This window comes from Mustela nigripes, chromosome 14 (assembly GCF_022355385.1).
Source record: "Mustela nigripes isolate SB6536 chromosome 14, MUSNIG.SB6536, whole genome shotgun sequence".
Lineage (NCBI taxonomy): Eukaryota > Metazoa > Chordata > Mammalia > Carnivora > Mustelidae > Mustela > Mustela nigripes.
Window position 1 is genome coordinate 94,171,024 of NC_081570.1, and position 13,233 is coordinate 94,184,256.

The 13,233-nt window shown below is 43.8% G+C and overlaps 1 protein-coding gene across 3 annotated transcripts in view; it reads left to right on the plus strand.

Annotated features, from left to right (window-relative positions):
• Positions 1–604: 604 nt before the first annotated feature.
• The window catches only part of AHCYL1 (adenosylhomocysteinase like 1), a 39,101-nt gene continuing 26,472 nt past the window's right edge, over positions 605–13,233 (plus strand). For 2 of the 3 annotated variants that reach the window (XM_059375672.1, XM_059375673.1), the window contains exon 1: positions 605–1,011. In XM_059375672.1, the coding sequence (XP_059231655.1) occupies positions 892–1,011 (120 nt within the window). In that variant the 5' untranslated portion in view covers positions 605–891. Of the gene's footprint in view, positions 1,012–1,531; positions 1,633–13,233 lie in introns of those variants that run through there. The other variant, XM_059375674.1, reaches the window with a different exon arrangement.

The following is a 13,233-nucleotide window of genomic DNA, read 5'->3' on the forward strand; positions in this document are numbered from 1 at the left end:
ACTCCCTACCCATTAACCCCATCCCAATGGCCAGATAACACTAGCTCTGCGGCCTGAAGGTCTTTTAAACAAGCAAGACCTAGCGGAGACGGTGGTGGAGGTCACAAAAGGTTGTACAGAAACCAGCGTGCTGTGAGTCTGTTTTGCTGACCCTTATGGGGTGAGCACAAGGGGAAGGGGCTGCTGGTCCAAAGGGTCTGGGGCAGTGAATGGATCGTCTGGGTCCCCGCATATTTCCTGGTACTGGCTGTAGAATGTGTCACGTAGGACTCCGGTTTTTGCTTCCAAACGTCAGCCTTATGGCCCTCTGAGGTCTTGGTGGGGGAACTCCACAGCCCAAAGAAACCCCTTCTCCCCCACGCCGAGTTCCGAGACGTACTTGAGGAAACCACGCGCCGATCACAGGGCTGATGCCGCCACCTGGCGTCGGAAGGTATCCAGCTCACTCTGGGAACCAGCGAGGCGGGGAAGAAGAAGGCGTGGCTTCTGCAGCCCGCTCCAGCGTGGTGACGTCACGGCAGGGCGCCGTTTCTCCCCGCCTCTTCCCCTGACCCCGCCCCACTCGAAGCTGCCAGTACTTGACGTGGCGTCACCGCCCTCTACCCTTAGTTTGCGTGCGTGTTTGCGTGCAGCGGAGGTGGCGGCGCGGGCCGGTCGGACCTCGGAGCTGCTGCTCTTGGTGATCCTGTAGCCGCCGTCCCTGTCTGGCTGGTTTAGACTGCCGAGCGGACGAGACGCTGGCCACAGCACCTTAGCATCGGACGCAGCTCCGCGCGGGCTCTGCGGGAGGGTGGGCGAACGCGTGTCTGAGGGTGCCGCGCGGGCGGGCGGGCGCGGGTGAGGGAAAGAGGCGGGGGCGGCGGGTCAGCCGCGGGCCGGGCCGGCCGGGGGATGTCGATGCCTGACGCGATGCCGCTGCCCGGGGTCGGGGAGGAGCTGAAGCAGGCCAAGGAGATTGAGGACGCTGAGAAGTACTCCTTCATGGCCACCGTCACCAAGGCGCCCAAGAAGGTGCGGGGGCTCTGGGTGGCGGCGGGGGCCTGGGATGGGGCCTCGCGGAAGGGGCGCGAGCTAGCCCAGGGCCCGGGCTTCGGCTAGTTCGGGACTTAAGGGGCCAGGTTTGAGGTAGTCCGGGACGACCGAGGTGGTGTGAGGGGTGGCGGGTGAGTGACCCCAGGTCTATCCCGAGCTGGAAAGGCCGCCCCTGACCTCACTTTCCTTTGTCCCTTGGCCCTAGCCCTCCGGTATCTTTCTGAAATCTGAAAGGGCCGGGCCTTAAATTTGCGGCTGACTTTTTCTGGATGAAGGGGCTTTCGAAGACGGGGGTGGGGGGTGGTTGGGGGGGGGGCCGTGGTGAGCCAACTCAGTCGACCCTTGTGACCAGCCCCAGGGGATGGCGCTGTACAGAAAATCACCCCTCAGGTGAGTGGGTAAGTCTGGCAGAGCTGCTTTGGGCAAAATCTTTGGGAGCAGTGGCTGGTTTATCCAGCAACTGCGTGCTAGCTTGGAGGCAAGAGGAAAAAATACGTGGAGCTAGCTCTTTTATACAGGTGAAAGCAGCGAGGGCAATATGAGATTGAAAAGGAAAGTATGATTTTCACCTTCTACGCTCGTCCAGTTGCTTCGACATATGTAAGATATTAACGTTTGGAGGTTGGTGACAGCAGACCCTGTCTTGGATACAGGTTGATCGTAGTCATGTGAATAGATCACTTAGGCATCCCTTGAGAAAGGAGCTTGGGTGGGTTGGAGGGGTGGGTGGTAAGGAAGGATTGCTCATTCTTTACCGCACTTAACTGAGACAGAACAAGTTTAGTCTATTGTGCTGCGGGATGAGCTCAAAGGACACCCTACCAATTCTCTTGTCGTGAAAGATTAAATAGCAATCTTTGGAGATTTTAGCCTAACTAGCTCTCTGAACGGTGGAATTGGGATCCCAAGTGCTTTGTAAGCATTTGCTGTCAACCGCATCTTGACTTTCCACATACCTGGCACCCAGTTAACAGTAGACTGGAGAATCTTTGCAGAGAGGTGACCTTTCTGAAACCAGTGAGAAGCTGGATAAATATTTCCCTTCTGTAAAGACAGTGTTTCAAGGCTGCCTCTGCCTGCAGTGTTTGATGGGATGCAGTGCTTGTGTAAGCTGCATACAAGGTTTGCAGGAATAGTTACAGTCCTTGAGGCTCCTACATCTGATTTAGTTAAGCTGTCATAGTGGGAGGGATGACTTTGTTTTTAAAGTAGATTAATCTACCACTCCAGAAATCAAACGCAAGATTGAAAAGACAGGTCGCCATTGTGTGCTGTAGCTCTTTTTTCCCACAAAATTGAGAAATGTACCAGTAGAATGCCTTTAAAAGGTAGTAGAAGATCTTTTGATTCTGTGGAGTCTGATTAACTTATTTTTAGCACTTTCAGTTCAGTTGACTGCTTTGTTGGGGCAGTAACTGTAATCTGCACTATTTGGAATCACAGGCACAGCCTTTCTAAGAATGCTTAAGGGTAATACCTACAATGAGTTAGAGGAAGGTCCTGGTACCCTAATTCCCTGAACTCTTCTCTCCCCATTAGCCTATCCTCTTTTGTCTAATAGCTTCAGGGATTAAGCATCTTTATTCTTACGTGCCTTAATTTTAGTAAGACCGTATTCTTGCAAGTGCTACTTATTAGTAAGGCAAAGTTTGTATTGTAGATTGTAAACTACATAAAGGCAGGGACTCTTGTTCACCCGTGTATGTATTGTGCCTAGCTTTATACCTAGCGTGTAGTAGGTATTTAAATATTAATTGCCCACCTAGCTAACTAGTAATTGAGAAGTCTGTAGGACCATCTACTAAGAATAAATATTCCTTTTCCTCTTTTTTTTCCAGGAGGAATATTGTTCATGTATACTATTGTCAAGCCAAATGCTAATGATTTTAAAGATTCATTGCATTAGCTGAAATGAGCAGTCTCTGCCAGGAATGTGGGAAGACCCTATTATAAGTTTCCATTTGTTGGTAAATGTACCCCCGTGTTTCTTATTAATCCTGCTCTGCCTGAGGTTTGTTTAGCATTTACACAGCACTTTGTATTAAAGTGATTTATGATGACTAATTACCCTTCCCCTAGTGATGATAAAAGGCATTTATTTAGTTAATGAGTTGACTGAGGACTGGTCAAGGTCACATAGCAAGTTCTAGGTGATCCGTTTTTTCAGAACTGAATTGGACCTTATGACTTAAGTAACTTTTGTACCTCTGCCATGTGTGGATAATGGGAGAAAGCTTGAGAAAGAGAAAAAATGCAGTGTGGTGTGTTCTGAGTGATATAAGAAAAAGACCTCTTCAGATGGTGCCGGCCTTACCCTGTGAGGATTCCAGTGTGGCTATAGATTAAGTAATCCTTAGATCATTCCAAGCCCCACGGCCCCTCAGAAAGTGAGGTGCCAGTCAGGCTATAGGTCACTTTAGGGTGACCTTGATGGTCCTTAGATCAGATTCCAGTGTAACTGGTGAAATTTTGTTCACTTTGGGGGCAGAGTAGATGTCCATCATTTAAGAGCAAAGACTGAGATTCTTCAACGATAATTGTAACTTAGTTTTGTATGCCCCAGGGTCTACCACAGTACTGTGAAGTTAATAGGACGTGTTGGTTTGATTCAAGGTTTGATCTAGGTGTCAGGAAGTCAACTAAATGGGTGCTACCTTAAGCAAGTGAGGTTCTGTATCTCAGTTTCCTCATCTACCAAATGAATGCTTTTCATTTGGAACAGGTGGAGATAGGTGCATGTTGGGAGATAAGATTGCAAAAGTGGTTTTAAGAAAGTCTGTTGGTATACTTACTATCTTTTTAGAGAGCATTTGAGATGGCTTGTCACACAAGATACATACAATATAGATAGAAAGTCAAAACAGGGGTGCCTGGGTAGTTCAGTTGGTTAAGCTTCTGTCTTTGGTTCAGGTGGTAGTCTCAGGGTCCTGTGATCAAGTCCTGCATCCACTTTCTGCTCAGTGAGGAGCCTGCTTCTCCCTCTACCCTCCACCCATGCGCTCACTCGCTGTCTCAAATAAATAGATAAATCTTTAAAAAAGAAAAAGTCAAAAGTGTAGAAGGAAGGGAAAAAATATTAACCCTGAGGACTAAGACAATTGATGAGGCTGATCATCACATGCAACTCTTCCCTCCTAGGAGTCAGATGATAAATGGAGTTGCATTAGCAGATGTGGGAGGTAATGCATGTACCATTTACCTGGGAAGACAGCTTTGGCCGACCCAGAGTTCTAAAGGAGATTTTCATGGGACAGTATTAACAGCTGTAGTATGAGTCACATGGTAAGACTTGTTCATAAGTTTACTGTTGATTTCAGATTGTATTGCCAGGAAAATTGGGGTGGGAAAAGGGGTTCTTTTTTTTTTTTTTTTTTTTTAAGATTTTATTTATTTATTTGACAGAGATCACAAGCAGGCAGAGAGGCAGGCAGAGAGAGAGGAAGGGAAGCAGGCCCCCCACCAGGCACAGAGCCGGATGAGGGGCTCCATGCCAGGACCCTGGGACCATGACCCGAGCCGCAGGCAGAGGCCCCAACCCACTGAGCCACCCAGGCGCCCTGGAAAAGGGGTTCCTTAGTTGTAAGGGTAGTGTACATTGTGCCGCAACTAAAGAGGATCCTTGTTTAATGTTGGCAGTTACTGGTAGACCCAAATAAACCTGCTAGTTCCCATAATCACTGGGTGTTTATCCCTCTTTTTGCTACTTTGTATTGCAGGAGTGAGAGCTGTCCTTGGGCTTTTTGGAAGTAGACATTGTATCGAGTTGATTTTATTTTTTTCTAAGAGTAAACCCAAATCTCCAGCTTGATGAAACTTCCAAAGATCGACTTCTCTGGAAGCCTGTCAGAGCATTTGCTATTCTCTGCACTTCTAAACGTTTACTGGGGGGACAGTCTGTACTTCCGAATATTTAAGGGGGGGGGTACTCTCCAGAGTGATACATTGGGCATTAAACCTAAGATCTATGCAGACAGACTTTTACCACCAGCAGTAGGGGAAAAGAGAAGACACACTACTACTTTTGCTTGTAGGATATTCTTTGAGTAAAGCACATATAGCAGCCTCAGTTTATCAAAAGGGTGAGCTAGTGAGAGCAAGTAGAGCCCTAGTGAGTCCTACTTAGCTGTTAACCTGTCGGATGGAATGCAGGTTGCTCCTCTTCTCATCAGGGCTATGTTATGGCTAATTCTTGGTGCAGTGTTAACTGAATTTGCACCAATACTTCTTGGGATTCACCAGGAAGAGTTTTAATAGGTAAATATTTCCTATCTTCTCTACATTATTAGGATCTCTTGATTCTCTTCAGGACAGCTGCTGTTTTAGGGACAGAAGTCAAGGGTGTAAGAAGATCATGTTTGGATTTCTCCACAGATACTGATTATCTCGCTTTCTTATTTGCTTGTTGGACACTAGTTTCCAAATTACTTTGTTCTAAGTTCCTTTACACTTTTATCTTGTAATTTGTTCATTGTCTAGATCCCTTGCTGGCAAGATTACAGTCGTGTTATGTTTTATTTTATGGGGGGGGGGGTATCATTTGGGTCCAGTGTGTGTTTCCCTATGTATTCTTGTGAAGTTACTTATAAGGATATTTTGATACATAGAATCTTGTAGATTTCTAGTTGCCTGTAACTTCATAAATTTACTCTGCCACCTCAAGAAGTTATGATCTGTAAATAAGATTCTTACCACAAATTGTCTTTCCTACCCTTGTCAGTAAACGATGTCAGCATCTTGAATATAAGCAGTTAAAACTTCACATAAAAGTATGGTCACCTTTTTTCTTACAATTCCGTATTTCCCTTTGACTCATTCAGGTAGTTCTCTTGCTCTCCCACTCTTGCTTAGCTGTTACATAAGATCTCTTTAACTTCCCCTTTTTGTTCCTAAAACTGAGAAGTACAATGTACATTAAGCACTTGATTTTTGGAGTTGGGTTTACCTTCAGTCCCTAGCGTCCAAAAACCATGTGACTTTGGGCAAGTGACTGAATCTGGGGAGCCTCCATTTTCTTATCTGTAAAATGAGGAATAATGATAGTACTACAGGATTGCTGAGGGGATTAGCATTTAGTAAATTTACTTAGCGCTTTTGTTTCTGGTGCAGTTCTGGTTTAGATCTGTTGTCCCACCATGCTGTGGTGACTGCCTCTGTAAACTTTGAAAAGTACCCTGGTTTAAATGGAATTTTGAAATGGTCTTAAATTAAGAGCCAAAACAACAATGTTTCTGTTGGAATGTCTTTTCAACAGGAAAAAATTTTTCCACGAGAAAAATGTTATTTTATGTAGGACTTAAACCTATTGAACACTAAAATAGTGGACTTCTCAGAGGTGCGCAGACAACGGGAGAACCTAGAGTTTGTGATAGAAATGGGGCGTGCTCTACCTGACCCCTTTCCCCCCCTTCACATCACACAGTGCACCTGTGGAAGGTGGGTGCCTTTCAGACAGTGGGCTAGCTGAGTCCAGGAGTTTATTTTCTCAAACTGCAATCATCTGGGAGTCTTCCCAAACTAGAATCCCTGAATTACATAAAGCAATTCCAAAGACCCTTTGGAGGTGTGATTTTATCTTTTTATATAATCACCATCAGATCCCATCCCTGTGTATTCTAACTCCCTCCCTCAGGTACTCTTTCTCTTTGCTCTAAACAGCCTGCTGCTAATTACATTTAACTGATTTTCTCCTGCAGAAGTGTGTGGCCTTTGCTCTGAAGCAATTACAGAACTAGGGTGGAACACCCGTGCTTTTGTTGACACTGAGACTGGTCTCATTTTTTTCCTATCTCTGTTCAGTTTTTCCAAAGGATTCAGTTGGGTGCCTTAATCTCAGAATGAGTATAATGATTGGTGCTACTTAGCAATATACAATGGGGCTTAATCATTTACTATGCAAACGGGCCACAAAGTGAAAAAGCATAATGAACCATTGGTAAGAGGTAGTGTTTGGAATCCTGTGGTTGAGAGGAAGAAAAGACCTTGAAGAAACACAAATGTAGGACTGGCCCAGCATGCTCCTGCTTTCTTGCCATAGAAGTCCCAGTACCTCAGCTGACATGCCTCTGTACTTTACCTGTAGAGCTTAATGGGCTGAAAATGTTCTCCTTCACCAGCCCAAACCAGTTCACTGCTAAAGTGGACACCTGGTACTCAGTCGTGTGGTGGAACAGGGCTTCAGCAGGAGGGCTTGGGACTGCCCACTGTTCCATGCTGTTCATCTTGGACCTGCCTCAGGCTTAGTTCTCTGTAAATCTGAAAATCTGCCCAACTAGAAAAAGCCCTTTCTCTTCTTTCTTGAAGAGTGTGTGCGTGCACAGTGGCGTCAGTGGAATCCCGCTGAGCATGCTGTATGTTCCAGGTGCCAAGGAAAACGCTAATGTGTGAGCTAGATGGGGAATTGGTGAGTGAGCGAGGGAGGGGTTAAAGGCCCAGAGGAGATGAGTGTAACCGTGTTTCATTTTCATCTCCTGAATGAAGCTGTCCATTGCACTGTGGTTTGAATAGTGTCAGGATTTTGGAAGTTCTGGGTTTGGTTTTGTCTTGTTTTGTTTGTAAATGTTTCCAGCTCTTGTGGTACTTATTAATTAAGGTGAACCTTTGGGGCACAGATTTCCACGGACATAATGGGAATTACTTTATTCCTTTCCCCCAGGACTGGCTTGACCTCAAGTCAGAGTTCTGGGGCTATGGCTTGTGTTCATCATGATCTTAGGATCCTGAAACCAAAAAATGGGACCTATTAGAATAAGTAAGTGGGACCATGGTTCTGTTCTGCCTGTTTTGGCCACCTCCCTTCTCAAAGATCTTGAGAAAGATTTATTTGGCCTCTCAGGATGGTTAGCTTTATTTTGGAGATGTAGAAAAGAGCTCTTCGCCTTGAATTTTCAAAGTGCACACCCTCATCTCTGTTTCTCCTTTTAGGAGAGAGGTCAGTAAGTAGGTGAGTCTGTATGGAAACTAGAGAACTGAAATAGGTTTCCCTTTTGCCAGTTTGAGGGATGCTCCTGAGATAGTCACTGGATTAAAAACTCTAGAACAGTGGTTCTTAATCTTTTGAGTCATAGATCCCTTTAAGAATCTTATGAAAATTACAGTTCTTTGGGAAGATTCAGCAACACAAAAACTTGTGTAAGTTTCAGAGGACTTGCAATACTTCCTGAAACGCATTTGTGGATCCTGGGTTAAAAACGCTGATTTAGAAGCGGAGGTCTTTCAGCTGTAGTGTCTCTTTTCTTTACAGATGCAGAAACTGCTGAGATTGTTTCCAACTTGCAGTTTGTCCTTGAAACAAAGCCGAGGTTGTTGGTGTTCTTTGCCAGCCCCCTCTTTGGGATGCTCCTCAGCTTCCCAAGAGACTCATTATCAGTGCCTCGAGGGTTCAACTCAGGAACTTAGGCATACTGAAACAAGCATTTCAGCAACTTCCAGGGGTTCTTACACTGTCTCATACCCTCTACCCTTCATGTGAAGCGTGGTGCCTCCAAAGCTTCAGAGCTGATTCTCAGGAGTGTTTAGGGAACTCACATGCCTCACTATTAAAACTAAACAAAATAACTTGTTTCTCTGTATCTCTCAAAAATAGGTTTGATTTCAGTGTACGATTTCTCAAAACTATTTTCAGGACTGACTTAATACCTGAATCTGAATTTTCATTTGGTTTCTGTAACCCAGGCATACTGAGGGCAAGGACCATATCTCACATTTGTGTATAGCAATGCCTGGCATAGGAGTACTGTCAGTACTTGTTTATGGAGGAAAATACTGTGAGATGATTATCACTGGGAGAAAGTGAGTTGGACTCACTTGGTTGCTTTGGCTCCCTGTCCCTTTCAGTTGGCAAAAGGTTGTTTTTTTAACTCGATCCCCCTCATGTGGGTGATAATGGAAATACCAAAAACTGCAGGTGAGAAATTGATAATTTCCAACAGCCTAGTAGATCTCTTTATAATGCCTGAAATAGGAGGTAAGGGAGGAGGCTGTTGAGATACAAATCCTCCAGCTTCTTAGCTGAGTAGCCAAGAACCAGAGGGCAGTAAGCTAGAAGCTTAGGGATATCCTTACATGTAATGGGAAGGTAATTTGATGTCCCACCAAGTTTTAAACCACAGGGCAGTAGGCTAGAAGCTTAGGGATATCCTTACATGTAATGAGAAGGTAATTTGATGTCCCACCAAGCTTTAAACCTTTAGCATTAAGGACACTGCCCTAAGTTGAAAGTGGTGTTCTGGTTTACACATGCTCTTGATTTAAGGAGCAGAGGCTTACTCTTAGGATGTTTGGGATTTGAGGGCCGGCAGTGAGTTGAACAGTTTCATTTTGGAGTTTGTGTTGGAGTCCTAAAAGTAATAAACAACAGTGGGCAAACTTCTGATTCTTTTCCTTCTGCAACGCTAGCTGCCTCTTCTGAACCAATGGCTGAGCTCCGTGTTCAAAAGCTTTATATGCCCTTGTCTTTGAAAGACACCTTCTTCAGAGTTACAGTCTTCTGGGAACTGAGCCAGTGCTTGTCCCAACCAGGAATCAGGCTCTAGTTGGCATTGAGGATTTTGTGTGTTTTGTTTCCCTAAGTATGTGATGTAAGCAGGATTCAGGGGAAAGGGAGGCCTTCAGACCTTTGTAGTTTGGGAGGTAGAAATAGGCACTTCGTAAAGAAGATAGATGTGTGTGTTTGTTCTGGTAACTAATTTAGTTTCCTGTGGGTGACCAGGTAGTCTCCTACAAGTTTTTAGGGTCCAGCTTCAGACCACCAGACTTCTTAGCACGCAAGACATGAAGATTCCCAGTGTTCAGTTCTTATGGAGAGTAGCCCAGCTGGCTTGTCATGCTGGACTAGATGAATTGTGAATGTTAATTATACTGATCAATACAGTGGCCTTGGTAACAGACTTGTAGCTGCTGTAGAATCTGTTTACTTCAGATTTATAACAGAAAAGAGACCAAGCTGGTTGGGAACATGATGTTCTAAATGTAATAAGCTGTATTGTAAGTCCAGGGAAAACGCATGCTGGAGGCACTGACCTTATTGCACCCCTTCCCCAGGAATTCCCCCGGGGAAAACATTACTCTGGGGGTGGTTTCTGCTCTTATTTGCCAGTTGAAAATAAATTGAGGTTGGCTGAGGCATGACTTTTGTGAGATGGGGTAAAGGATATTTACAAATCATAAAGGTTAGATGGAGAGCACCCACGTTGGGAGGTCTCTCTTTCGTCTACCTAGTTTGTAATTAGGAGTGGAGAGTTGATGAGATTAGTTTCAAGCCTTGCATTCAGAAGAAGGAACTCCTCCTATTTGAGGAATAGAGGGTTCAGAATTCTGCACATTCTTTTTTGACTCCACAGGGAGGGGATTAGCTGAACACTGGGCATGTTTGGAATGAGAGCACCTTGCCAATTCTTACTGATTTTGGACCAAGCCATTGTAAAAATACAGTCTGTCTTCCTACGACAAGCTCTTTGTCATGTTCTCCTAAACCCTGTAGATCTGTTTAATGGATTGGCTGTACCTGACAGATGGAGTTAGTATTAAAGAGGCAGATTTTCTTCTTCTTTGCCGTATTTGTTTTATCTCTGAACGAATTGTGTCTAACCCAGCTGTGTTACCTGTGTGCCTTCAGTTGCTCTAAGAGCCTGGTGAACTCACTGTGCTTGGGTTTGCTTTTTCGGATCCTGCTTAGATTGTCTTCGATGAGTACTTCTCGTGGAGTGAAAGGAACAGAAAAAATCAGTCACCTAGGGAGCTTTTCAAAACATTCATTTCAGGACCCTAACCTAGATCTCCTTATTCAGAATAGGTAAGAGTTGAGGGATAGGAGCAAGTGGAGAATAGGATAGTATATGCTTTATGAAACCACTTAAACTTGAAAGATCCCATATTTAGAACCAGTCTTTTATATTATCTAGCAAGACTGGCCAAAATTGTTATGAAATCTGATACTGGGATGGTAATGTAGCTCCCACCTACCTTGAATGACTTTGGCACTGAGGAAAAATCGTGTGCCCCATGAGAGAGGTCCTGAAAATAGCTTAAGGTTACTCTTCTTTTCCAAAATATTCAGCATAGACTGTGACCAGAAATCATTCAGCTCAATCAGCTCAGGGTTGAGCATTTACTGTTATATCTGAGGACCTGTGCTGGGCACTTGGGATTCAACAATGAACAAGACAAATATCCATATCCTCTGGAGTTTACATTCTTGAGAGGTTATTATTCGGGTCACATAAGTCAAGTGTAGTGGTTCTTAACCATCTGGGGTTTGGAACCCTATCAGAACTGTGTTTATCTTCCAGAAAAATAAACACACATTTTAATGTAAATACTATGTGTATATATGAGACAATTCACATATAAGGGGAGTTGGCAGCCTGGTGCCCATCCATAAACCCAGGCTAAAAACCTAGAACGCTTGTCTAGAATTGAGAACCTAGTGGTTAGGATCATGGCCTGCCATGAGTTGGATATTTGGGATTGTTCTGTCCTAGCCACATTGGGTTGTAGTTTCTTCTTATGCATAGCCAAGGCCATTTGTAAAGAACTTGAGGGTGCCTCTAAAAAAGCAAGTGCAAGGAATTTGCCTCCACTACACCAATAGCATTTCTTGAGAATGTGCTCTTTGAATGATTTTGACATTGTTCCCATTCCCACCTCTTGATCTCTGGTAGACTGAGCTTCTTGGACTCAGTGGATTAAAAGTTGGGTCAGAAGATGAGAATTTTCTTAACATGATAATTTATATTATCAATTCTTAGACTAAGAGTGTAGTAAAATTGTAAAGATCATGAGAGGACGTTTTAGCGAAATTCTGGCTTCAGCATACAGCCTCACAGAAGGAGCTGATTGATGAGGGGCTGAGGAAATAGCCAAGGAGCAAAAAGACCGGAGAGAGATGAGAGGAAACAAGGTAGGGTGGAACCCAGAAAGGTGTTTGAGCTGGCAAGCCAGGTAGCCTTAAGCCAAAGGGAGTAGATTTGAGACCCACGCCAAAAAAAAAAAGAAGATTCTTTTTTACTCCATAAGGGTCTGCCACTATTCCTTTATTACCAAACAGAGCTCAGAATAAAAAGGGGAGGGCAGACCAAGCTTTGCTTTATGTATACCAATATTAATATGTCTCTGTCCTTGGGAGACTGGGTGTTTGACTTGAATGAATGGCTAAACCCTGCCTTAGAGTTAGTACCATGTATAACATATACTGCAGAAGTATGAATGAAATTTCATTTGGGACACTGGGAAAAGAATTTTGTAGAAAGGACACAGCCAAAATAGAGGTTGGAGCACAGTGAGCACCCAGAGCCCTGTGCCAGTTCTGCCTTGACCTCCCTGGAATCTGATCATTAGCATAACTACAGATCAAGACCTCTTGAAGGGTGATCTTTACAGGGAATTGTTTCTCTTTCCAGAGATTTAAGGGGAACTTTCCAGACCCACACTGAGAAAGTGCTGTATTCAAGGCCTTCTAAGCCAAACTGCTTAGAAGTTTATTTTCTATTTTTAAAAAAGCCCTTTGAATGATCAGAGGAATTTCAGACCTCACTTCTGGGACTGTTTAAGGTTCTATTCAGCATGTAAGCTATATAGTTAAAACCTGCTACTCAGTTTTTTGAAAAATTATCCTAAACCATATAGCCAGAATGTTTTCTTCATTCATTAAATGAGTAGTTTAAATACCTACCATAGATATGAAATCAAAATTCAATAATCATATTGCTTAAATCCAGAATACTTCAATAAAATTAAAGAACAGACACCACAGTCCCCCGCCAAAGGAGACTGGAGGCTCTAGATGATTCAGTTGTAACTGCTCCAGTTTGTCCAGCATATGGAAAAGCTGATCTGCTATGAAACCTTCCAACCTGCTGTTAATATATGGATGTCTTGATGTTTGCTCAATGATCCATTAAAAACCAAAGCTCCCTAATCTAGGGGAATAGAATCATACCACCAATTTATTTTCTATTTTTAAAAAAGCCCTTTGAATGATCAGAGGAATTTCAGACCTCACTTCTGGGACTGTTTAAGGTTCTATTCAGCATGTAAGCTATATAGTTAAAACCTGCTACTCAGTTTTTTGAAAAATTATCCTAAACCATATAGCCAGAATGTTTTCTTCATTCATTAAATGAGTAGTTTAAATACCTACCATAGATATGAAATCAAAATTCAATAATCATATTGCTTAAATCCAGAATACTTCAATAAAATTAA